Source organism: Lissotriton vulgaris, chromosome 2_2, assembly GCF_964263255.1.
Source record: "Lissotriton vulgaris chromosome 2_2, aLisVul1.2, whole genome shotgun sequence".
Lineage (NCBI taxonomy): Eukaryota > Metazoa > Chordata > Amphibia > Caudata > Salamandridae > Lissotriton > Lissotriton vulgaris.
Genome location: NC_141688.1, coordinates 327,889,830 through 327,916,601, shown reverse-complemented (window position 1 = coordinate 327,916,601; position 26,772 = coordinate 327,889,830). Strand labels below are relative to the sequence as shown.

Genomic DNA, 26,772 nt, shown 5'->3' with positions numbered 1-26,772 from the left:
CGGACACACAAAGACCGTCACCACAAATAACCCGGATATCTGACACAAAAACTTGAATTTTCAGGGGGTGGTAGACCTTCCAGAAGTGCTACCTCATTGCTACTCAAACCGCAGACATTTCGTAAAAAGAAAACAAGGCTCAGAGCATTCTCGGGCATAGCACCCAAGATCTGTCTCTCACCGGAAATTCTAATGAACAAGTTCCCGCCTTAATTTGTCCATGGCTCGTCTGTTTTCGAACTGTCCGTTTCTTTATTATTAATTATTATTGTCTGTGATTCATTGCCTTACCTATTATGTAACGTTGTGCCTTACAGTTTTGTATTAAAGAATAATTTTTACTCACATTTATGTACAATCGTACTAGCTTAACATGTTAGCCTCCCTTACCTCAACGTTCCCCTACTTTGTTTCCTCTTCCCATTATTGTGAAGCGCTCTGATACACTTCGTGGTCTTGTTCGTGCTATACAAAACTTTTAAAATAAATTAAAATAAATAAATGTAATCTTTGGTCGTTGGCTGGTACAGAGTATAAAAGCAATCATTAGTGGTTCTGACTGTGTAAGATGAACATGCATTGCAAAAACCAAAGCCTTGCAAAGGCAGACCTATAGTCTTTGGAAGTGCTTGTTTAAGCAAGACAGCTTGGTTTGGCCAATGCTGGTTTAAAAAGCAGTGTCTCTTGTGCTCCATTCTCGTGAAGAAACGGCTGCTTTGCATAAGTTCTTCATCATAGGAAAGTCTGATTCTTAGGCACGCTGGAGAACTCCTCAGTCACCCCACTACACGTCGCAATTCACGCGTTTAACTCGCAGTACATGGGAGAGCCGGGACCTACCTTTGCTTGAATGTTATTGCATCAAATCCTTCCTCAACCATCGCCTACTCCATGGTTCAAGCTCTGAACTACTGGCACCTGAGTCTGTGAACCAGCACTCACTCAAACTCACTCATCCATTGTCCCACTTGCTCCCTTACTCTATCGTCACACACAGTCACTCACTGACTGACTTACCTCCCATGAGGAAGAGGAGACCGGCCACGTACTGCATGAGGTCATGCTGCTCGCAGCAGCCCAGAACTCCTACAATCCACCCGAAAAGGATGATGGACACCGCCATCCCAATGAAGCCAGCGGTCATCCTGCGCAGGTCTGTGGGGCGAGAGGAGAGAGGTGGTAACTGGAGTGACAAGGAGACCATAGAGAGGAGGTGAGTGGAGAGAGAAGGTCACCAGTGAGAGGAGATGACCATAGAGAGGAGGTGACAAGAGACAGGAGGCGACCAGAGAGAAGAAAGGAAGAGAGGACCAGTGAGAAGAGATGACCATAGAGAGGAGGTGACAAGAGACAGGAGGCGACCAGAGAGAAGAAAGGAAGAGATGACCAGTGAGAGGAGATGACCATAGTGAGGAGGTGACAAGAGACAGGAGGTGACCATAGAGAGGAGGTGAACATAGTGAGGAGGTAATATGAGAAAAGAAGTGACCATAGAGAGGAGGTGAGACGAGAGAGGACATGAGAGGATAAAGGAAGTGACCAAAGAGAGGAGGTGAGAGGACAGAGGAAGAGACCAGAGAGAGGAGGAGAGAGGAAGTGACCAGTGAGAGGAGGTCAGCAGTGAGAGGAGATGACCAGAGAGAGGAGGTGACCAGAGAGAGGAGGTGAGAGCAGAGAAGTGGTAACTGGAGAGACAAGAAGACTATATTGCGGAGGTGACAGGAGGTCTGCAGTGAGAGGAGATGACCATAGAGAGGAGGTCACCAGAGAGTGGAGGAGACCAGAGAGAGTAGGTCAGCGGAGAGAGGAAGTGACCATAGAGAGCAGGTAACCAGAGAGAAGAGGTGACCAGAGAGAGGAGGTAACCAGAGAGAGGATGTGAGAGGAGAGAAGAAGTGACCAGAGAGAGGAGGTGACCAGAGAGAAGAGCTGACCAGAGAGAGTTGTTGTCCATAGATGGCACATGTAATCATGACATGTAGGCAGCGTGGCCCTCTTACACTGCGACTGCTGGCATGTGTACTTGTAATATGGTATTAATGTATCAGAATGCAGGCGACGTGGCCCTTTTACACTCCGACTGACAGCATATGCACTCATGACATGGTATTAGTGTGATAGGATGTAGACGGTGTGGCCCTCTTACGGACTGGCTGATGGCATATGTACTTGTAATATGGTATTAGTGTCGTAGGATGTATGTGGTGTGTCCCTCTTACACACTGGCTGATGGCACGTGTACTTGCAATATGGTATTAGTGTGATCAGATGTAGGTGACGTGGCTCTCTTACACACTGGCTGATGGCACGTGTACTTGTAATATGGTATTAGTGTGATAGGATGCATGTGGTGTGGCCCTCTTACACACTGGCTGATGGCACGTGCACTTGTAATATGGTATTAGTATGATGGGGTAGGTGGTATGGCCCTCTTACACACTGGCTGATGGCACGTGTACTTGTAATATGGTATTAGTGTCGTAGGATGTATGTGGTGTGGCCCTCTTACACACTGGCTGATGGCACGGCTACTTGTAATATGGTATTAGTGTCGTAGGATGTATGTGGTGTGGCCCTCTTACACACTGGCTGATGGCACGTGTACTTGTAATATGGTATTAGAGTTGTAGGGTGTATGTGGTGTGGCCCTCTTACACACTGGCTGATGGCACTTTGTACTTGCAATATGGTATTAGTGTCGTAGGATGTATGTGGTGTGGCCCTCTTACACACTGGCTGATGGCACGTGTACTTGTAATATGGTATTAGTGTCGTAGGATGTATGTGGTGTGGCCCTCTTACACACTGGCTGATGGCACGTGTACTTGCAATATGGTATTAGTGTCGTAGGATGTATGTGGTGTGGCCCTCTTACACACTGGCTGATGGCACATGTACTTGTAATATGGTATTAGTGTTGTAGGATGTATGTGGTGTGGCCCTCTTACATACTGGCTGATGGCACGTGTACTTGCAATATGGTATTAGTGTCGTAGGATGTATGTGGTGTGGCCCTCTTACACACTGGCTGATGGCACGTGTACTTGTAGTATGGTATTAGTATGATGGGGTAGGTGGTATGGCCCTCTTACACACTGGCTGATGGCACGTGTACTTGTAATAGGGTATTAGTGTCGTAGGATGTATGTGGTGTGGCCCTCTTACACATTGGCTGATGGCACGTGCACTTGTAATATGGTATTAGTATGATGGGGTTGGTGGTATGGCCCTCTTACACACTGGCTGATGGCACGTGTACTTGTAATATGGTATTAGTGTCGTAGGATATATGTGGTGTGGCCCTCTTACACACTGGCTGATGGCACATGTACTTGCAATATGGTATTAGTGTCGTAGGATGTATGTGGTGTGGCCCTCTTACACACTGGCTGATGGCACGTGTACTTGCAATATGGTATTAGTGTCGTAGGATGTATGTGGTGTGGCCCTCTTACACACTGGCTGATGGCACGTGTACTTGTAATATGGTATTAGTGTCGTAGGATGTATGTGGTGTGGCCCTCTTACACACTGGCTGATGGTACGTGTACTTGCAATATGGTATTAGTCGTAGGATGTATGTGGTGTGGCCCTCTTACACACTGGCTGATGGCACGTGTACTTGTAATATGGTATTAGTGTCGTAGGATGTATGTGGTGTGGCCCTCTTACACACTGGCTGATGGCACGTGTACTTGCAATATGGTATTAGTGTCATAGGATGTATGTGGTGTGGCCCTCTTACACACTGGCTGATGGCACGTGTACTTGCAATATGGTATTAGTGTTGTAGGATGTATGTGGTGTGGCCCTCTTACACACTGGCTGATGGCACATGTACTTATAATATGGTATTAGTGTCGTAGGATGTATGTGGTGTGGCCCTCTTACACACTGGCTGATGGAACGTGTACTTGTAATATGGTATTAGAGTCGTAGGATGTATGTGGTGTGGCCCTCTTACACACTGGCTGATGGCACGTGTACTTGCAATATGGTATTAGTCGTAGGATGTATGTGGTATGGCCCTCTTACACACTGGCTGATGGCACGTGTACTTGCAATATGGTATTAGTCGTAGGATGTATGTGGTATGGCCCTCTTAAACACTGGCTGATGGCACGTGTACTTGCAATATGGTATTAGTGTTGTAGGATGTATGTGGTGGGGCCCTCTTACACACTGGCTGATGGCACGTGTACTTGTAATATGGTATTAGTGTCGTAGGATGTATGTGGTGTGGCTCTCTTACACACTGGCTGATGGCACGTGTACTTGCAATATGGTATTAGTCGTAGGATGTATGTGGTGTGGCCCTCTTACACACTGGCTGATGGCACGTGTACTTGCAATATGGTATTTAACCCCATCAAAGACTCTACCTTGGAACTTAGTATCTGAAATGGAAGTCAAAATCTTACAGCGGGGCAAGGCCGCAGCCCATCCTCTTAACGCTGGATAACCGACGGATCAGGTCCCTCTAAAGCAGGTGGTTTTAGCGAGAAAAGCAGAGTGGGAAAAGTTCACATTTTGTGCCTAGAATAGTCAAGCTTTCATCTCTCAGACTTGGGGGGTGGAGATGTAGCAGTTTTGCCATGGCAGAGACAGAGTACTCTCTGACGTGACCAAAATGAAGGTACGCCCACATTTAAATCGGGCGGGCGGACCTTCATGTTGGCCATATGTATACTCCATCACCGTTGTGATGGAGTACACATACCACCAACATATAATTTATTTATTTATTTATTTACTTAGTGTATTTGTAGAGCGCGAAACCTGTCACCCAGAGGGCATCCTGGCGCTTTGATCAGGAACCATAGACTTAACAGCTCAGGCCTTTTATGGAAATAGGTGGGTTTTTAACGCTTTCCTAAAGGGTAAGTAGTCCTTGTGGCTTCTCAGAGAGAGTGGGAAACAAAGAAGGTTTAGGATCCTACATCTGCCCAGCCCGGATCTCAACAACTAGGAAAACAGAGGGGGTTGGCTGGACAGGACAATTGACATGTAAATTCTACAGACACGCAGTCAATATGTACCACGTGGCCACTGGAATTGTATTCCAAACCAATTTATTTTCTTTTTAACTGAAATTCCCAAAGTTTCAAAAGCACAGGCACAAACAAGAAATCGTCAGAACAGTCGGTTCATGTATACAGTATCTACAGCTGGGGGTCGCGTAACTAGTTAGCATGGAGGAGTCTCGTTCGTTATCGGAATTAACCAGACAAATCGCTCCACCAACTAAGAACGGCCATGCACGGGAAACCTCACCCGGCCCGGACACGGAAAGGATTGACAGATTGATAGCTCTTTCTCGATTCTGTGGGTGGTGGTGCATGGCCGTTCTTAGTTGGTGGAGCGATTTGTCTGGTTAATTCCGATAACGAACGAGACTCCTCCATGCTAACTAGTTACGCGACCCCCAGCTGTAGATACTGTATACATGAACCGACTGTTCTGACGATTTCTTGTTTGTGCCTGTGCTTTTGAAACTTTGGGAATTTCAGTTAAAAAGAAAATAAATTGGTTTGGAATACAATTCCAGTGGCCACGTGGTACATATTGACTGCGTGTCTGTAGAATTTACATGTCAATTGTCCTGTCCAGCCAACCCCCTCTGTTTTCTCAGAGAGAGTGGCAGGGAGTTCCAAAGTTTGGCCGCTGCGACACTAAAGGAGCGGCCACCCATCCTCACTCTGTGAAACCTCGGAACTACAAGAAGATGCGCCGAAGAAGAGCGGAGGGGTCGCGATGCAGAGTACCATGCAAACATCTTTTGCAAATGGATGGGGCCCTGTTGGTGAACAGCTTTAAACACAAGGCACGCAGCTTTGTATTGTACCCGCAGATGAACCGGGAGCCAATGTAGGTCTCTTAAGGCAAGGGTGGAGGAACTGGACCTGGGGCGGGAGAGAGCCAGCTTGGCGGCCATGTTTTGCACCCGCTGTAGCTTACCGGTCAGATTTTTTGGGGCCTCCAGAAGAAGCCCATTACAGTAGTCGAGGCGACTTAATATGGTCCCACGAACTACTTCCGGCCTTGCTTGAGCGGGGAGAAGGGGCAAAACCTTGCGCAACATGCGCAACAGCATCATACACGTAGAGGTGGTTTTATTGACGTGTATGTCAAGCTGTAGGTTAGGGCCAAAAATCACCCCCAAATTACGGGCTGATTCCGCCGCCAGTACTGGCTCAAGAAAGGTACTAGGCCATAAGTTGTCTGGGAGTGCCCGCGGAATCCTGTCGGTGGAACAATGGAGTACCTCCGTCTTGGAGCTATTAAATTGTAGAGAATTAGCTCGTAGCCAGTCTGCTGTGGCTGCCATGCAGCGATGGAAGGTATCCAGCGAGACCGCGTTATTCCCTTCCAGTGAAAAGACCAGCTGGGTGTCGTCGGCATAATTAAATGCCGAGACACCAAAAGATTTTATTAGCTGGACTAAGGGACGGAGGTACAAATTAAAAAGTATAGGGCTGATGGCCGAGCCCTGTGGGACCCCCTGTCCTACACTCCTTGGCTCAGAGGTGAATGGTGGAAGTGAAACCAACTGTTGCCTGCCGTCAAGATAGGATGTCAGCCAGTCTCTTGCCCCCTCAGTGACCCCGCACTCCTCAAGTCTCCTGACAAGGGTCCGATGGCAGACCGTGTCGAACGTGGCCGACATGTCGAGCAGCACTAAAAAGGCTGCCCGACCACTGTCGACACGCGAGCGAAGATTGTCCAACATGGTCACCAGCGCGGACTCCGTCCCGTGGCCGGGGCGGAAGCCGAACTGGTCCTCATTGAACCAGCCGATGTTTTCCAGGAAACCTGAGAGTGAATGAGTCACACATTTTTCCAGAATCTTGATAGGAAAAGGGAGCAAGGATATGGGCCTGTAGTTGGAGAGACAGGCAGGATCCAAAGTGGGCTTTTTAAGAAGAGGTGACACTACTGCTAATTTCCAACATTCTGGCACCGATGACGACTCTTAAGATTGGAGACAGATCGAGAACAAAGGTAAGAAAAGGTCTGCATGGAAAGCCTTCCAGAATTTGGGGGGCAGTGGGTCAAGCGGGGATCCTGAGGACACCGTGTGTGCCACCTTACAAAATTCCTCGAAGGAAGGGGAAGGAAAAAACCTTAGTTGGGGTCGACTTGGGGGTAACCGGAGCTCCCAAACAAAGGTCAAGGGCATTGATCTGGGGTCGACTGGATGGACTGCCCGGAACTCCCAGACAAAGGTCATAACCCCCGTCTGGGGTCGACTGGGCAGACCCACCGGAGCTCCCACGTCCAGGGCTACCAAGGTGCCAACAGAGCCAGTCGGCTGGGGTCGACTGGATGAGCAACCGGAGCTCCCAGACTCGGGCCAAAGGCAACAGTCCGGGGTCGACTGGGCAGATCAACCGGAGTTCCCATCTCCGACACTCTTGGAGGAGGGACAGGCGACCGGGGTCGACTGGGTGGCACGGTCGGAGCTCCCAAACCAGTGCTGAAGGCAGTTGGCTGGGGTCGACTGAACAAGCCAACCGGAGCTCCCGAGCCGGGGGTAGTGGGTGAGGGGTGCGTTAGGCCCTCCAAGATCTTAGCAGTCTTCTCCTCAAAAGCGATAGCCAGGGAATCACAAAGTGCCTGCGACGCACGAACCGTATTAGCCGCACAAACAGGGTGGGACAAGTCCCTGACAATTTTAAACAGGGCTTGGGATTTATTAGACGCCTGAGTCAAGGAAGCTTCTAAGAAGGTCGCTTTGGCCCTCTTAATCTGGGCCTTGTAGTCACGCAAGGCGAGCCTGTACGAGTTTTTTGCCGGGACGGAGTACTGCTTCCTCCACTCTCTCTCAGCACGTTTACAGCTCAGCCTCAGTTGTCGTAGTTCTTCCGTGTACCAGGGAAAAGCCCTGTTCACTCTCCCTCTAGATTTACGGAGGGGTACAACCTTGTCAAGCGTGTCAGTAATCGACCGGCATAACAAGGAGTAGCTTTCCTCCGCCGAATTACTCAAGCGGAAGTTAGCGGGTATTAGGGAAGGCCTAGGGGATGAGCTGAGCAGTCGGGACCAGGATCTGCCCCATTTCGCAAGTCCTATCCCGGCGCCGTCAGAGGAATAATCCCCTAAGCATAGAGAAAACGCCACAAGCGCATGATCGGTCAAGCACTGGGCTAAGATGTCTTTAATCACTGCCGATTCACCGTCAGCGAAAATATAATCACCTCCTAAGTCTGAATGAAGAAAGCTTGACTCAGCAAAGGTTCGACAAGTATCTGGCAGCCAAGCAGACTATTCTAGGCACAAAATTTGAACTTTTCCCACTCTGCTTTTCTCGCTAAAACCACCTGCTTTAGAGGGACCTGATCCGTCGGTTATCCAGCGTTAAGAGGATGGGCTGCGGCCTTGCCCCGCTGTAAGATTTTGACTTCCATTTCAGATACTAAGTCCCAAGGTAGAGTCTTTGATGGGGATGAACCTACTTGAGTTGATGTATCCGACCCACACTTCATCACGGTCTACCTGAAATTGCGCATTGGTCCTCGTCACCCATGAATAGTTATTACTGACTGGTGCTTTACTTTTGCCAGAAACCGGTCCTAGGATGCTTGTTTCCGGTCCAGGGAAGACATGTCTTGGCAGTTCGGGCTGGACTGTTCCCATGAGGCACAGGGTCAGACTGATTTGCATATAGCCATGTCTGAACTGGGGTGGCAGAGTGGGCTAAAGAACAGTGATGGATTCAACCCAGATCTTTTGACTGGGTGTGAGTGTTTGATTGATTCAGATGCTCCGTCCATCACCACCCTGTTGGACTTGGCCCGTCTGGCAGGTCCACCCCTGAAGTTTTGTGCTTATTATATGTGTCCGGGGAATGGTGATTCCCCTTCTGAGTGTGTGTGTGGTGAGTGAGACCTGCCTCCCATAGGAATGCATGGGGAATGTATGTGGCTCGGGTAGTTCCTGATGCGTGGGGCGTGCCGGGTCGTGTTTGGTATGTATGCGCTCGTGAGGTTGAATGCTACAAGATTATGTATGCGGCATATGTGTGACTAGAAGGGAAGTGCCACTTCTAGACCTTGGTGTGTGTGTGTGCAGTAGGTGTGCTGGCGCCTGATTGGCTGAAGCTGGCCGGGCCTTCCCCCACCAGGCTGGCTCCACCCCCCTGGGGGGCGTCCAGTGTCCCTGGCCTGGCCAGTACCCTGAAACTCCTTATAACCAGTTCTGGCTGGTTCTCTCCCTGCCTGCCCCTTTGGGAGACAAAGGAAGCTCCTGTATAAAAGGAGGGTGGGCCCTCTTCTCTCTCTCTTCTTCTTCCTGCTTGGGACCCTGCCAGGGTCGTGCTGCTGCTTGGGGCTCGGGGAAGGGCGTGCCTCCCTGGGCCCTGCTCTGCTCCTGGACTACAGACTCCCTGGACTTCCTATGGACTCTGCTCTCCATGCCACTAGCCATGGGAGCGTTTTTCTGCTGTCCTAGCGCCTTGGGCGCCTCATCTATGCTTCTGGGGCTCGTGAGCGCTCTCCTGCTGGACTAGCGCCTTGGGGCGCTTCATGTCTGTTCCTAGCGCTGGGAGCGCTATCTTGCACCAGCAAGTGCCACCCGGCCTTTGTCCCGTTCGTGTGAGGGGCCCGAGCCCCCAGCGAGTGCCTACCTCGCTTGCCCCGTCTATGCTACAATTATCGAGGGAGCCCACTCCTCTTATCTCCCCCGAGTTCACCGCCGCAGCCCGGGACCCCTCGTGAGGCCCTCCCTCGGGCCGCGCTGGGATTGGCGGCCGAGCTGATGACGTCTCCCCGGGCCGCGCTCTGATTGGCCGGCGGCCCGGGGAGCCTACGGAGACGACCGGAGAGAGCCGAGAAGGCAGGGGTCGGCGGGAGCCTACTCCGCGCCCCTGCGTCCCCCAAGACGACTGCCGCTTCCCCCCCGGGGCCCCCCAGGAGCGAGAGGGCGCCCCGGGGAGCGAGAGAGACCGGCGCGCTCGCCGACCGGTGAGTGATGCAGGAGGGGAGGCGGGGCATCGGGCCACATTGCCGGTGGCCGCCCCTTCCCTCCCGCGTGTGCAGTCATGTGTGTAGAGGCCCGCGGGCCCTCCAGTGATGCCGGGTCCCCCGAGGGGGACCCCGCCTGGCCATACTTTGCCCCCCTTGAGCCCCGAGAGGCTCCCTCCACAGCTTTGGCCCTCCGAGCCCGCGAGGCTCCGTCACGTCCCCCGGGGGCGTCCATTGATGCCGGGTCCCCCGAGGGGGGGCCCCGCCTGCCCGCAGCCCTTGTCCTGAGCCCTGAGGAGGCTCCAACGTGTCCTGGCCCCCGAGCCCCGAGGCGGCTCCGTGTCCTTACACCTGGGCCCCGAGTGGCCCCACCACGTGTCCCTGGCCTTGCCTGGGCCCCGAGTGGCCCCACCACGTGTCCCTGGCCTTGCCTGGGCCCCGAGTGGCCCCACCACGTGTCCCTGGCCCTGCCTGGGCCCCGAGTGGCCCCACCACGTGTCCCTGACCCTGCGAGAGGCTCCACCATTGCCCCCTGTCCCCCCAAGCCTCCAGGGCTATGTCCAAGTCCCCCAGCGGCCCAGCACTTAGTGGGCCGCTGCCACGTTTAGGTTTGCCCCGGGCCCCTGGCAGCCCACTCTGGACATCGAGACTCTAAGGCGCCCCCTGCCTCAGGAAGGCCCTCTGGCCTAGGGGGTGCTACTGACTAACATCAAAGTGATACTGAGAACTCTTAAGTGTTGCCCTGCTGATAGGGGCCTCTGTTGTGTTGTGTACCTTGCCTCATGTATGTCTATGCTGGTTAGAGTGAGTTCTATTGCTAGTCCTATGAGACCCCGGGGCATGACGTGTTCTAATGCTAAGCTCCTGGTGATTATGTGTTCTAGTCCTAGTCCGAGGAAGCTCCCAGTGGTTATATGTTCTACAATACCAATACCATCATGTGCACCTTCCTGGCAGTGGCCCCTTGGCCCTGCTCGGTACCTTTCCCCTGGTAACCCCTGCTGTGCCTCGAGCACATTGTAAAGTGTATGTTCCTGTGTGTCCTTCCTAATACAAAGACTATTTTCATATATACTTTGTGTGGAGTTCCTTTTGTAGGAGGCCGGGGATGTTGCCGTTGTTGGGTGCGTGCGCAAATGCTTCACACATGTCCTCCGAGATAGGCCTGACTGCCCGCGCCGCGTTACCTAGAGGGCGAGCAGGGGTCGACTTTACATAGGAGTGGTGGTCTCTGACTGGCTGTGGCGCAAGCCCTGGCCGGCCGGGGGTCCCATTTCCTACACTGGTGGCTAGCGGTGGGATCCGGACTTGTGTTTGCGCAGTACCACAACGATAACTGGCCTCCCTACAAAACTCTGCATTGTAAATGGTCGCAAAGAAAGGAGATTATTGTTTTTAAGAGGTTACTTAAATGTCCGATTCTGTGAAAAATGTATTCTGATACGCTATGAGTTAGGTGGCCCTAGCTCGGGAGGGTAGATCAACTCCCTAGTGCAATGTGTTTTCTGGATTCACCAGAAGGGTGGGATCCAGTGGTGGCAGCGTAATTGTGTTCAATGTGTATGGTCCCTGTCCCTTCCCTGGAGTAATGATACCTGCGCCACATGGGTCAGGTCAGGTTGCTAAAAATGTCTGTTCGGTGGAAATGTTTAATGATTAATAGAAATGTCCGTTCTGTGGAAAAATGTGTGCGTATACACTGTGAGTTAGGTGTCCCTAGCTCAGGAGGGTAAATAATCTCCCTGGTACAATATGGTTTTCTGAATTCACCAGAAGGGTGGGATCCAGTAGTAGTAGTGTAATTGTTTTCAATGTGTATGGTCAGGTTGCTAAAAATGTCTGTTCTGTGGAAATGTTTAATGATTATTAGAAATACCTGTTCTGTGGAAAGTTTTAAAGGTTGCTTAAATGTCTGTTCTGTGGAAAAAGTGTGCAGGTATACTGTTAGTTAGGTGCCCCTAGCTTGGGAGGGTAAATCATCTCCCTAGTACAATATGGTTTTCTGGATTCCCCAGAAGGGTGGGATCCAGTGGTGACTGCGTAGTTGTGTTCAAATGTGTATGGTCCTTGTCCCTTCCCTAGAGTAATGGTACCTGTGCCACAAGGGTCAGGTTGAGGAATCAGGGGCGGTGGAAAACTGTCTTACCAGTCTAGGGGACGGGGTGTGGATGAATGTTGAGGTGTGCTGAGTAATGGAGTGTGAGTTCTCTGGGATGGGGAGCTTGCTGAATCAACGTTAATAGTGTCCTTCCTTGCCCCGCTGAATGTGTTGGATGCATCATGTGTCCCCTTTTCCCCGCTAAATGTGTTTGACGCTTCCCGTCTTCCTTACCCCGCTGAATGTGTTTTAGGCGTCAGGTGTCGCCCTGGCTGAATTTATGTTGAATTGTATCCCGGACAAGGAAGACCTGCTGGCGCTGCCGCGGCTTGCCTTGGGGAGAGCTGAACACTGAGACCTGCTGGCGCTGCCGCGGCTCATCTTGTTGTGTTTTAGGCGTCAGGTGTCGCCCTGGCTGAATTTATGTTGAGTTGTATCCCGGACAAGGAAGACCTGCTGGCGCTGCCGCGGCTTGCCTTGGGGAGAGCTGAACACTGAGACCTGCTGGCGCTGCCGCGGCTCATCTTGTTGCGTTTTAGGCGTCAGGTGTCGCCCTGGCTGAATTTAGGTTAGGTGGTATCCCGGTCAAGGAAGACCTGCTGGCTCGGCCGCGGCTTGCTTTAGGGGAGAGCTAAACGCTTAGTTCCCCGGTGGAAGACCAGTGGAGGGAGGAAGTTCCAAGACTGGTAGGAAAGTGTGTTCTGAGGGTGTTTCTCCTGGGAGAACGCAGAACCTCAGAAGTAGAGGTAGGGTGGGGCATTCTTGCCCGTGACCTCTGGCAAACCTGAGGGTGCGAACCCTAGGTGGAAGGAACAGTGGTAGTCGTGGCTACACTGAGAAAGGGAGTGGAGAATGGCTATTGTGGGCCAGGGGTTACCACCCCCACTTCGGATTAGCAGGGACCAGTGGTATCTGGATGGCTTAGGGCCTGGTCCTAGTCATGGACAACTAAGGAGTACCAGGTGGGTAGCCTGGTTGGGCCTATGTCTTCATTTTTTAAATTTTTTTTTGTTGTTGTAACTTTTATTATTTTCAGTTTGTGTATGTCTATCGGTCCGGCGGTGCGGGCCGCGTCCACGTTCTATCGCCCTGCAGCAGGGAAGTCCATCACGGTAGTGATTGGTCTGCCCTGCGTTTGGGCTGGGAGGGGCATGTGTTGGACTTGGCCCGTCTGGCAGGTCCACCCCTGAAGTTTTGTGCTTATTATATGTGTCCGGGGAATGGTGATTCCCCTTCTGAGTGTGTGTGTGGTGAGTGAGACCTGCCTCCCATAGGAATGCATGGGGAATGTATGTGGCTCGGGTAGTTCCTGATGCGTGGGGCGTGCCGGGTCGTGTTTGGTATGTATGCGCTCGTGAGGTTGAATGCTACAAGATGATGTATGCGGCATATGTGTGACTAGAAGGGAAGTGCCACTTCTAGACCTTGGTGTGTGTGTGCAGTAGGTGTGCTGGCGCCTGATTGGCTGAAGCTGGCCGGGCCTTCCCCCACCAGGCTGGCTCCACCCCCCTGGGGGGCGTCCAGTGTCCCTGGCCTGGCCAGTACCCTGAAACTCCTTATAACCAGTTCTGGCTGGTTCTCTCCCTGCCTGCCCCTTTGGGAGACAAAGGAAGCTCCTGTATAAAAGGAGGGTGGGCCCTCTTCTCTCTCTCTTCTTCTTCCTGCTTGGGACCCTGCCAGGGTCGTGCTGCTGCTTGGGGCTCGGGGAAGGGCGTGCCTCCCTGGGCCCTGCTCTGCTCCTGGACTACAGACTCCCTGGACTTCCTATGGACTCTGCTCTCCATGCCACTAGCCTTGGAAGCGTTTTTCTGCTGTCCTAGCGCCTTGGGCGCCTCATCTATGCTTCTGGCGCTCGTGAGCGCTCTCCTGCTGGACTAGCGCCTTGGGGAGCTTCATGTCTGTTCCTAGCGCTGGGAGCGCTATCTTGCACCAGCAAGTGCCACCCGGCCTTTGCCCCGTTCGTGTGAGGGGCCCGAGCCCCCAGCGAGTGCCTACCTCGCTTGCCCCGTCTATGCTACAATTATCGAGGGAGCCCACTCCTCTTATCTCCCCCGAGTTCACCGCCGCAGCCCGGGACCCCTCGTGAGGCCCTCCCTCGGGCCGCGCTGGGATTGGCGGCCGAGCTGATGACGTCTCCCCGGGCCGCGCTCTGATTGGCCTGCGGCCCGGGGAGCCTACGGAGACGACCGGAGAGAGCCGAGAAGGCAGGGGTCGGCGGGAGCCTACTCCGCGCCCCGGCGTCCCCCAAGACGACTGCCGCTTCCCTCCTGGGGCCCCCCAGGAGCGAGAGGGCGCCCCGGGGAGCGAGAGAGACCGGCGCGCTCGCCGACCGGTGAGTGATGCAGGAGGGGAGGCGGGGCATCGGGCCACATTGCCGGTGGCCGCCCCTTCCCTCCCGCGTGTGCAGTCATGTGTGTAGAGGCCCGCGGGCCCTCCAGTGATGCCGGGTCCCCCGAGGGGGACCCCGCCTGGCCATACTTTGCCCCCCTTGAGCCCCGAGAGGCTCCCTCCACAGCTTTGGCCCTCCGAGCCCGCGAGGCTCCGTCACGTCCCCCGGGGGCGTCCATTGATGTCGGGTCCCCCGAGGGGGGCCCCGCCTGCCCGCAGCTCTTGTCCTGAGCCCCGAGGAGGCTCCAACGTGTCCTAGCCCCCGAGCCCCGAGGCAGCTCCAATGTGTCCTTACACCTGGGCCCCGAGTGGCCCCACCACGTGTCCCTGGCCTTGCCTGGGCCCCGAGTGGCCCCACCACGTGTCCCTGGCCTTGCCTGGGCCCCGAGTGGCCCCACCACGTGTCCCTGGCCCTGCCTGGGCCCCGAGTGGCCCCACCACGTGCCCCTGACCCTGCGAGAGGCTCCACCATTGCCCCCTGTCCCCCCAAGCCTCCAGGGCTATGTCCAAGTCCCCCAGCGGCCAAGCACTTAGTGGGCCGCTGCCACGTTTAGGTTTGCCCCGGGCCCCTGGCAGCCCACTCTGGACATCGAGACTCTAAGGCGCCCCCTGCCTCAGGAAGGCCCTCTGGCCTAGGGGGTGCTACTGACTAACATCAAAGTGATACTGAGAACTCTTAAGTGTTGCCCTGCTGATAGGGGCCTCTGTTGTGTTGTGTACCTTGCCTCATGTATGTCTATGCTGGTTAGAGTGAGTTCTATTGCTAGTCCTATGAGACCCCGGGGCATGACGTGTTCTAATGCTAAGCTCCTGGTGATTATGTGTTCTAGTCCTAGTCCGAGGAAGCTCCCAGTGGTTATATGTTCTACAATACCAATACCATCATGTGCACCTTCCTGGCAGTGGCCCCTTGGCCCTGCTCGGTACCTTTCCTCTGGTAACCCCTGCTGTGCCTCGAGCACATTGTAAAGTGTATGTTCCTGTGTGTCCTTCCTAATACAAAGACTATTTTCATATATACTTTGTGTGGAGTTCCTTTTGTGGGAGGCCGGGGATGTTGCCGTTGTTGGGTGCGTGCGCAAATGCTTCACACATGTCCTCCGAGATAGGCCTGACTGCCCGCGCCGCGTTACCTAGAGGGCGAGCAGGGGTCGACTTTACATAGGAGTGGTGGTCTCTGACTGGCTGTGGCGCAAGCCCTGGCCGGCCGGGGGTCCCATTTCCTACACACCCCCTTTTGTACCGCTTTTGGCCGCCATAAGTGTGGCAGGGTATGCTCAGACGTGAGTCCCTTGCTCACTTTGCCACTGGATTCAAGCAAGCCGGGCAGAAGACGGCTGGAATGCCAGAAACCGGTCCTCGGAAGCTTGTTTCCAGTCCAGGGAAGACATGCCTTGGCAGTTCGGGCTGGACTGTTCCCATGAGGCACAGGGTCAGACTGATTTGCATATAGCCATGTCTGAACTGGGGTGGCAGAGTGGGCTAAAGAACGGTGATGGATTAAACCCAGATCTTTTGACTGGGTGTGAGTGTTTGATTGATTCAGATGCTCCGTCCATCACCACCCCCTTTTGTACCGCTTTTGGCCGCCATAAGTGTGGCAGGGTATGCTCAGACGTGAGTCCCTTGCTCGTTTTGCCACTGGATTCAAGCAAGCCGGGCTGAAGACGGCTGGAATGCCAGAAACCGGTCCTCGGAAGCTTGTTTCCAGTCCAGGGAAGACATGGCTTGGCAGTTCGGGCTGGACTGTTCCCATGAGGCATAGGGTCAGACTGATTTGCATATAGCCATGTCTGAACTGGGGTGGCAGAGTGGGCTAAAGAACGGTGATGGATTAAACCCAGATCTTTTGACTGGGTGTGAATGTTTGATTGATTCAGATGCTCCGTCCATCACCACCCCCTTTTGTACCGCTTTTGGCCGCCATGAGTGTGGCAGGGTATGCTCAGACGTGAGTCCCTTGCTCACTTTGCCACTGGATTCAAGCAAGCCGGGCTGAAGACGGCTGGAATGCCAGAAACCGGTCCTCGGAAGCTTGTTTCCGGTCCAGGGAAGACATGGCTTGGCAGTTCGGGCTGGACTGTTCCCATGAGGCACAGGGTCAGACTGATTTGCATATAGCCATGTCTGAACTGGGGTGGCAGAGTGGGCTAAAGAACGGTGATGGATTAAACCCAGGTCTTTTGACTGGGTGTGAGTGTTTGATTGATTCAGATGCTCCGTCCATCACCACCCCCTTTTTTATTACTTTTTCTTAGCGCCTTTTCTCTTCAATCTTTAAACACAATTATAACTTCATGGGCAACTCAATCCAGCTTAATTTAGCAGGCAACCTCTTGGGGGGACTAGGCATCCACAGTGGGACGCCCGCCAGACACTGACACAGCGCAAACCACAGTAGCCGCGGCCACCCTTCCAACAGGGTGGCTGCCAAGTAGTCTACGATCTGCTGGTGCCAGACAGCGGCCTGAGACAACTGGGGTTGAGCCCCAGAGAAAATGTGATATCCCAAGCCTACCCATGACAGCCCGTTGGCCTCTAACCACTCCAGGTGCGACAGTGAGTGAGACCGGCAATACCAAGGTCTATGAGACATGGAGCGGCACTTGTGGTGTGGCTTCATGGGGTAGTACAACTTCAGGGCCCCCAGCGGACCCCGTACTGATATCACAAGAGATGCTCTGCCACTGCAGCTACATGCAGCAATCCCACCTGGAGGAAGACACCACAGGAGCAGCAAGATAGCTGGCCCTGGCGGAATCGTGACTTCCACATAACAGCACCCGACACCCGGAACCAACAACACGGACTAAGGCTCATGCACCAGCCAAACATACCCATCCTTGGTGTGTCCCATTGGTATTCACCTAGCCCGCCTGCAGGGATCCACAGGAGAGAGAACAGGAGTAGGATAGGTGATGTTGCAGCCCCTAGGCTGGCCTCGCATTGGCGCGGCACTTATGGAACTACATCCTAGGGCTGCTCCGCCACATCAGCCACCATATGCCTGGAAGGCTGCAGAATCTGACCAGCTCGTCAGCAGATAGAGGCCAGATGCCTGGGGGAGTGTGTGAGGATAGCCCACGGATTGGTGTCAGTACAACGCGATGTATTACAACGCGTTCCGTTACAACGCGTTTTTTACATCGCAAATACCATTACAATGCATGCCATTACAAAGCATGGCATTACATAGCAGATACTTTTACAACGCATGGCATTACATCGTAAGTATAGGTAAGTATATCTTTTTTTTAAAAAATGTAATAAAATTAATTTAATTAAATTAAAATAATACAAATAATATAACATTTTTAAAACAGTAATTAATTTAATTATAGTAATTTAATTAATATTAAAATTGATATTAATGTAATATATTTAAAATAATATAATTAATGATATATAAAAAGTTTATAAATAGAAAATAATATAATGTAATTATTAACAATAAATATAATTATAATTTAATTAAGTTATAATTAATACATTATATAATTATATTTAATAAAATATAATTTAATTATAATCGTTTATTAATACAATTAAAATAATAATTGTAAAAATAGTTATTATTTTAATTAAATTAATGATATATAAAAAGTTTATAAATAGAAAATAATATAATGTAATTAATAACAATAAATATAATTATAATTTAATTAAGTAATAAATAATACATAATATAATTATATTTATAAAAATTAAAAATATTTAATTAATTAAACATTTTTAAATAATATAATTTAATTGTAAATGTTTATTAATACAATTAAATTAATAATTGTAAATATAGTTATTATTTTAATTAAATTAAATTAAATTAATTTAATTAATTTAATTTATATAAAGTCGTAATACCCCTGTACCCCAAAAAACAAACCCAGCCCTAAAACCTAAAAACACCCCTGTACCCCAAAACCCAAACCCTGCCCTAAAACCTAAAAACACCCCTGTACCCCAAAACCCAAACACTGCCCTAAAACCTAAAAACACCCCTGTACCCCAAAACCCAAACACTGCCCTAAAACCTAAAAACACCCCTGTACCCCAAAACCCAAACCCAGCCCTAAAACCTAAAAACACCCCTGTACCCCAAAACCCAAACCCAGCCCTAAAACCTAAAAACACCCCTGTACCCCAAAACCCAAACCCTGCCCTAAAACCTAAAAACACCCCTGTACCCCAAAACCCAAACCCTGCCCTAAAACCTAAAAACACCCCTGTACCCCAAAACCCAAACACTGCCCTAAAACCTAAAAACACCCCTGTACCCCAAAACCCAAACACTGCCCTAAAACCTAAAAACACCCCTGTACCCCAAAACCCAAACCCAGCCCTAAAACCTAAAAACACCCCTGTACCCCAAAACCCAAACCCTGCCCTAAAACCTAAAAACACCCCTGTACCCCAAAACCCAAACACTGCCCTAAAACCTAAAAACACCCCTGTACCCCAAAACCCAAACACTGCCCTAAAACCTAAAAATACCCAAACACCCCAAAACATATACATCAGTACCCCAAAACATATACTCCTATACTCATACTTATTTTAAAAAATACTTAAATTAATATATTTAATTTATAATATTTAAAAACGAAATAAATATTTTTAAATAATTAATAATAATTAAATCAATTATAAAATATTAAATAAAATAAAAAAAAAATTTAAATACTTACCAATACTTACGATGTAATGCCATGCGTTGTAATAGCATCTGCTATGTAATGCCATGCGTTGTAATGGCATGCATTGTAATGGTATTTGCGATGTAAAAATCGCGTTGTAACGGAACGCGTTGTAAAAGATGCGTTTTAACGGTAACACACCATAGCCCACAGCTGAAGAACCCCCGGGGGTAGTCATCATTGCCCTCCTGCATCCTGCCCCCCACCACACCTATGATATGCCACTCAGCAGAGCCGAGAGGCCTCTGAGGACCCACTTCCATAGACCCCAAGCAGGCGCCTCTCAAACAGTGTTGTCACACCATGTCATACCTAGAGAGTGCCATGGCGGCCCAAAATTCTAAAAAGTAGTCCACCATAAGAAACATGTTGTCCAAAACCAACTCCAATAAAACAAACCAAAACATGATCCATTGATGGGCTAACCCTCGCCCCAAGATCCGGTGCCAGTAAGCCCAGGTCAGGAGAGTCCTGAACCCCCATCACGACCCTTCTTAGAGTCCATGTACGGCAAACTGGTAGAGGACTTTTCCACCTTAAGAGTCACAGTGGCAGCGGACATGAAGGAAGTTACATGGGAAGCGACTGAGTTGGGACATTGAGTAACAACATTGGAAGATAACAAGAAGATAACAAAGTGCTTAGCCTCGCTATCTCTTCTATGGGACTCAGGGTGAGACTTCTGTCTCATGCAGGAATCCTGCCCTCTCAAGATAGAGGGTTGTATGCCGGAACTACGCATGCCTTTACCACGCATGCCTTTAGCACGCATGCCTTTACCACGCATGCCTTTACCACGCATGCCTTTACCACGCATGCGTTTACCACACATGCCTTTACCACGCATGCCATTACCACACATGCTGTTACCACGCATGCCTTTAGCACGCATGCCTTTACCACGCATGCCTTTACCACGCATGCGTTTACCACACATGCCTTTACCACGCATGCCTTTACCACGCATGCCTTTACCACACATGCCTTTACCACGCATGCCTTTACCTCGCATGCCTTTAATTACCACGCATGCCGTTACTCTGCAGTCTTTACAACAAATGCGTCTTTAACAAGCATTCCTTCACCACACGTATCGTTACAACAACATGGCTAATGGAAAGCGCTGGACTTTGGAATGGTATCATTTACTATTGCGCAACAGTAGGGAAAGCATTGGACTTTAAAGTCCTATGCGACTTTCCCTACGGCACGTTGTTGTAACAACATGAGTGGTAAGAAATGCGCAGTAAAGATGCATTCGTTGTAACAGCCGCGTTGTAACTGCTGTGCGTGGTTCGGCCGTCATAATAAAAGCCGGTTCCAAGAAAGAGTGGGGGAGGTCAATCAATCAATCATGTGTTTGTATAGCGCTAGCTATTTACCAGAGAGTGTCTCAAGGCGCTGATGAAGGGGAGGAGGGGGAAGGGAGCGGCGTGCAGATCTATGTAAGGTCACGGAGCTCCATCGAAGAGCCGGGTCTTGGAGAGGTTGCACTCCAGGTGGTAACCTGCCTGGTACATCACATCGGGATCCAGTACCAGAGCTGGTGTTGCCCTTCTCCTTGCCATTAAGGTCCAGGGTACCACCCTTCAGGTCAAGCAGACATCCCGGGGCAACTGCTGTCCTTCCGAGCTGCTCTATGGATGTAAAGATCGCCCTATCTACCCTGTATGCCCCCAACGACCACCAAGAACAGTTCGACTACTAACAGCAACCGCGGAGATTGACATGGGAGTCGCCTTGCTACCAGACCACGCCCACATCTTAATTGGCATTAGATATGGATAAGGCTAAACATCTGCTCCTACGCACTGGAGAAAAATCCTACACAGGGAGCAACAAAGGGGCGGCTCCTGGCATGCACGCTGTGAGCTGAGATTCAAAGACCAGGATGGAGAAGATACGGTCTGAGAATTGACCAAAGATGGAATAGCGCAGGAGTCTGAGCAGCTCCACACCACTCTCTACAAACGAGAATAAACAGGCAACGGGGTAGCGACTGAATACCTGTCCACGGTCCACACCGCAAGCCGCCTTCCCGGACTTTGGACTCAGTCAAAGTAGACAAAAGTATTCACTAAATCCATGCCTCAAAATCAAAACTGCAGCCAGGTGAAGCCTTAGACCTCAACGGCTTCACCCTTCATTGTACAAGATATTCGGGCCACAGCTGGCGCCCATTCTTGCCGCTACAGCTGCTTCGGAGAGCCCGGCTCCCTTCCCTCCTGATGGGCGAAGCAGTTATCACTGGCCTCCCCAAGGCAGGGAAAGACTCGCCCCGTTGCTCGCATATCGACCTCTATCGCTTCTGAACGTGGACACCAAGCTCTTCCCCAGCAGACTTCCAGCTCGGCTTAGACCATATCTGCAAGGCTTCATCGACCCTGGCCAACCAGGGTTCATACCAGAATGAACCAGCAAACATGCTAAGTGCCTCCACATGATAGATGAGACGACATGGTCCGAACCCCCAGTGCTGCTCACCCCCTTTGGCGCAGAGAGGTCCTTCGATCACATACATTGGCCTCTTCTGCCCAGTGTCCAAGATAGAACCGGACTGCGGCCCACTTCCAAAAATGGGTCTGATGCCGTTATAAACAGCCTTGTGCGACTCAATGTCCCCATCTCAAACGCATCCATCCTTTGTGGAGGCCGCAGCAAGGGTGCCCGTCTCTGCTTCTCTTTGCCACGGGCAGAGCGAGCCTGGGGGACCCAGAGGTTACTGGCATCACCATGGAGCCGTAAGAGCACAAACCAGCCCTCTATGTGGATGACGTCATGGTGACACCCTCACCGGATACCTCCATCCCCACCTTTGGACAAGTCTCGGGTTTGAAGTCACAGAAATCACAACTCCGGACCCGCCCAGCTGCAAATGAGGATAAAGCTGGACCGCTCATTCCCAGTGCCATGGACCAACCTATAGGTGAAGTGTTAGGCATCAATCCAAGCCCCTCATTGGCTGAGAGAGGGGAGCGCAGGTACACTGACCTGATGACCATGGCTCACACAGATATACAGACCTGGAAGACAGGGGTCTCTCGAGGACGGGGCAACAGCCAGCGTTCAAGACGACAATCCTGCCCCAGATCCTCTGCTATCCAGACCCTGCGCCCCTCCCCTTCACGACCCACCCCGTGCCACAACCAACCACGCACCAAGAGCTTCATATGACCACGAATGGGGAGGAAAAGAAAATCCATAACCGAAGGAGGACCCGTCATTCCACAACTCAGCAACGATGACCTTGGCACGGATGGATGGAATGGACCAGGCCCTTACAGAAAGAACACTGGTGCTCCTCAGACCGGGCGGAGGCCGGATCCATGCATGGAAGGTACCACGGCTCCCCAGGAAACGCAGACCGCCCGGGCATACATCTCCCCAGTCGAGAGAGTGAGGTGGAGGCCTAGGACAGGGCTCTCGTTACTAAAGGGCTTCCCACGTGCCCATCCCCACTCACCCCCATTTCAGCAACTCCACTCTCCCACTGGCCTGAACAGGCCAGGACTAGCAGGCATGGCAAGATGCCAACTGCAAGAGAATCCGCGACCTGTCCAATCACATCGACCTCCAGACACTTTCACAACTAAAGACTGAGTATAGCGTGCCAGAGCAGCAAATATGGAGATAAACAACCATCAAGCATTGCTAGAGGTCACTGAAGCGATGAAGTTGAGTGTGGATGCCGGGCTCAATGTGGCTCTGGTGCTGTTGCACCTGTCAGCAGCATTCGACACGGTGGTCCACAGCATCCTACTAGAGACTGGAACATCTGGGCGCAGCAGACTCGGTCCTTGTGTCGTTGGGATCATGCTTGGAGGAAAGAGAGCTTGTTGTATGGATGAAACCACCCACTCCAAAGGCAAGCAGTTTTAAAAAAAAGATTTTTTTTACTTAGTTTTATATAGCGCAGACTTGACCCGAATCGGGTATCGGAGCGCTTTACATAGCACCATTTGTGTTACATGAGGACACATTCATTTTTGTCAGGCACGGGGAGAGTAAGGGCAGATGTATCAGAGGGTTACACCCTTTTGTGTCTAAAGGAGGATGTGTTCGTACATATGTGATTTGCACAGAATCACAGGATGTTGGGCGTCCTTGCCAAGACTCGAATTAGGTTCCCCAAATTTGGGGTCGACCGCCCTAGCCGCTAGGTGAACTCCTCTCCCCACTTACGATGGGGAGGTCTCAGGGGTCTGCTCGGAGCCCACCCTTTTCAACATGTACCTGTCCCCTCTGGCACACTTGGTGGAATCTTTCGGCATTAAGATTATTTCGTATGCAAACGAAACACAGCTCCTGCAAACCTATGACGGGGACTCAGCGAGCACCAAAGAAACGTTTGCTCTTTGTTTAAAGGCGCTGCTTGTTTGGCTCGGGAAGAATAAACTGTAGTGCAACTTAGACAGGACCGAAGTCCTGCTGTTTGAGCCAAATCCCCTGCTGGGATGGACAGGAGCTTCGCCGAATAATATTCTGCCTCGGCCGGGATACCACAGAGATGGCCAGGACCCTGGGCGTTCTGTGAGATTCTAATTTCTCATCGGTTGTGAATCTTGTCTCTGGATTCTCCATCTGCTCAGGAGGGCTTTGTACTTGAGCACTCAGGAAGCGCAGGTCACAGTGGTTAGGGTTTTGATACTATTGCGGCTAGATTGTGTCAATGTTTTGTACCTCGGCATCCCAGAGCATTTAATCCCGCGTCAACAGATATTGCAAAATATGGCGGCCCTTCTACTGTACAAGCTATCTAAACACTGATTGGTTTAGCTTTTCCGCATGAAGCTTCATTGGCTTCCAGTGTGTAAGGAAGTAATGTGTAAAGCAGGGGTCTCCAAACCGGTCCTGGAGGGCCGGATCCATGCCAGATTTTTTGGATATCCCCATTGAGATACATGTAGTAATTTTAAAAATCTGGCATGGATCCGGCCCTCCAGGACCGGTTTGGAGACCCCTGGTGTAAAGCAATAACTCACAAAGCCCTCCACGACAGGGGTCCTTCAGATCTGAACGATTGGATCGAGGCTTACAGACCACATAGACTGCAGTGCTGGGCTGTTAATAGTTCCCCGCTTTAAAAGCAGCAGGGAGGGGGTTCTTTCTTTATGGTCTGCCCCACGGGCCTATGGAACCTGCTGCCTAGACATCTGAGGTTACAGATGGAGGAAGCTGGCTTTAAAAAAGCCTGCAAGCATACCTCATTAGTAGATAGGGTATTGGGGCTACCGGCTGGGTTCTGTTTCTCTGTATCTGATGGTTGGAAAGTGGGTTATTAGTTGTGGTAAATATGCATCTACCACTGGAGGTCACTAACACAGTCTAGGGCTCAGAAGAGGTCTCAGTAAATTATTCCCAAGCTCAACCCTACATATCTTGACTGCGGGCAGGTAGACTTAACTTAGGAGACAGGTATGTAAAGAATTTAAAAACACCAAATCAGTTAACAATTAAGACCGCACACTCAATAAAAATCCAACTACAATTTATAAAAATAGGAACTATTTGCATCTTCCAAATGACACCAAAAAAAATAATAATCCACTGTAGGGACACAGAGATATGAATTTTTAAAGATTAAACTCTTTCTAGTGCTTTGAAATGTAGAGTGCCGCTCTGGAACATCTGGTCACGTTTGACCATGACAAAGTTAAACTTTCCGGCTAACCGCATTGGAGGTCTGCGCAGATACACTGAATGGTAGGCCTCAGCCAAAATATTACCTTCAGACTTCAAAACTTTTCTGGATTTTTTTTACGCTCGGGTCCCTCGGCGCTCTTCACTAGTCCTGGTTCGGTGAGGGTTTGCCAGCTTGAATTTCAGGGAGTTTCTGGTCAAAATCTGGAAGTCGGGCCTCCGGAGCTCTTTAGCGAGACAAACCTGGATCCGGGCTGGGTCGTGACTAAAGATAGCGAGCTTGGCTCTTGCGGTTGAGTCAGTCGCCTTGTGGAGCTTTATCCACTCCAAACTTCTGGGACTTCTTCTTGAAGTTCCTTCTTGAGGGTCCAAAGTGTCCAAAACACAATCCAAGGGTCTGGAAGCTCCAAGATGGTCCTTGAAAGGTTGGGACTACAATTACCACAATGCATCTGGACAAAACCTTTAAAAGCCTACTTGGTCCACTCCAGGCAATGGACTCTTGGTGATGATGGTCCATGTGAGCTCTATTAACCTGAGGCTTTCAGGGAGTCAACTCTTTAATCCTTTTGAAGCAAGGCACCTCCACAGGGCTGTAGTTCCAGATAATGCAGCCAAGTTTCCAGCTTGGCCATCCTCCTTCTTCTCTTAGCTGTTAGGAGCAGATCTGAGAGGCTCTGCACCTTTCACATATGTATTCATTGTTCTCTCGGGTCAAACAGAAGAGCACTCCTGTCCAATGAGGTGCAAGGCAACACCCCAGAGCACGCCCACTTTCTCCAAAGTGTGGCATAATCTTCTCCCAGAAAGCACTATTCCTCCAAAATTTGACATGGCTGAAATCTCAGCAGAGCATGTAGAGCGAACGAAACCAACTCTCAGCATGGCTCATTTCCATAGCTCTCCACCCTCTGACATCTGCAGATTCCTTCCTTAAGGCTCCCGTCGGCCTGGGTCAGAGGGGATGGGGTAGATGGACCCGGCATTCGCTGCCTGTCCTACTCCTTCTTTGAAGCTTCGTGCTTTACGACCCCTCCCTCATGCTCTGGAATTCCGGTGTAGCAGAGCCCTCTCCTCCAGATAACCTCTCCGTGCGTGAGCCACTTATCACTTCATCAAAGCAGCCTGGCTAATCCTGATAACTCTGACCAATCAGGGACACTACAGGAAAGCAGAATTTTGGCTCACAGACAAGAAAGTCTTATAACTTCTTTTTAATATATTTCAGGATCAAATCACTAATGGCATACTGTCAGATTTATCAATAACATTCTCCCAAGTCCGTGAATGATAATTTAATTCAATCCCTAGCAATATTTATTCGTTCATAATCTTTTGCCTTGTTATCCTGTAGGGTCGGGCATCTACAATGGGGAAACTGCATGGTGCAATTTCTCCATCATCAGGGCATTTAAAACCTCTTACAGTTACAGAACCCCCCACCCCTGGGACACCTAGAGGAGACCTTGGGGGTTCAGAATATGCCACAATCATGTAGATCTACACTCTACAGCGCTCCTATGGACAAATTTGATTTTGGGAGGCACTTTACTTCAATGAGGAAAGTGAAATTTGTCATTTCTCTAGCTCCGGGGCATATAAAACATCTCTTATAAGGACCCTCCTTATAATTACGTGATCCCCCACAACTGTGACACCTAAGACAGACCCTAGGGGTACCTAATATGCCACATTATTGTAGATTATCACCTTTCAAGTGCCTATACTGCCAAAATTGAGTTTGCAGTGAATTTACTTTTAAGAGCAGTGCCGTAACACTGGGCTGCATTTAAAATGACCTCAGCCACAACAGTGCTCACATGCCAGTGCAGAAAGGGCGGGTGGCCACTCAACTGCCATGACCTATTATATACTAGGGACTTAAAGGTAGTTTTAATGCCCTGGCACTATTATGTACTAGAGACCTATAGGGAAGGTCATGCCAATTGTAAGTGTACCCTAATATATAGCAAACCATATTACATGTGTG

The 26,772-nt window shown here is 50.7% G+C and overlaps 1 protein-coding gene across 1 annotated transcript in view; it reads right to left on the bottom strand.

The window, feature by feature from the left end:
- The window catches only part of LOC147729404 (uncharacterized), a 164,322-nt gene that overhangs the window by 14,038 nt on the left and 123,512 nt on the right, over positions 1-26,772 (bottom strand). Inside the window, exon 3 of the mRNA XM_086959728.1 lies at positions 1,018-1,155. Within this exon, the coding sequence (XP_086815854.1) occupies positions 1,018-1,155 (138 nt within the window). The remainder of the gene's footprint in view (positions 1-1,017; positions 1,156-26,772) is intronic.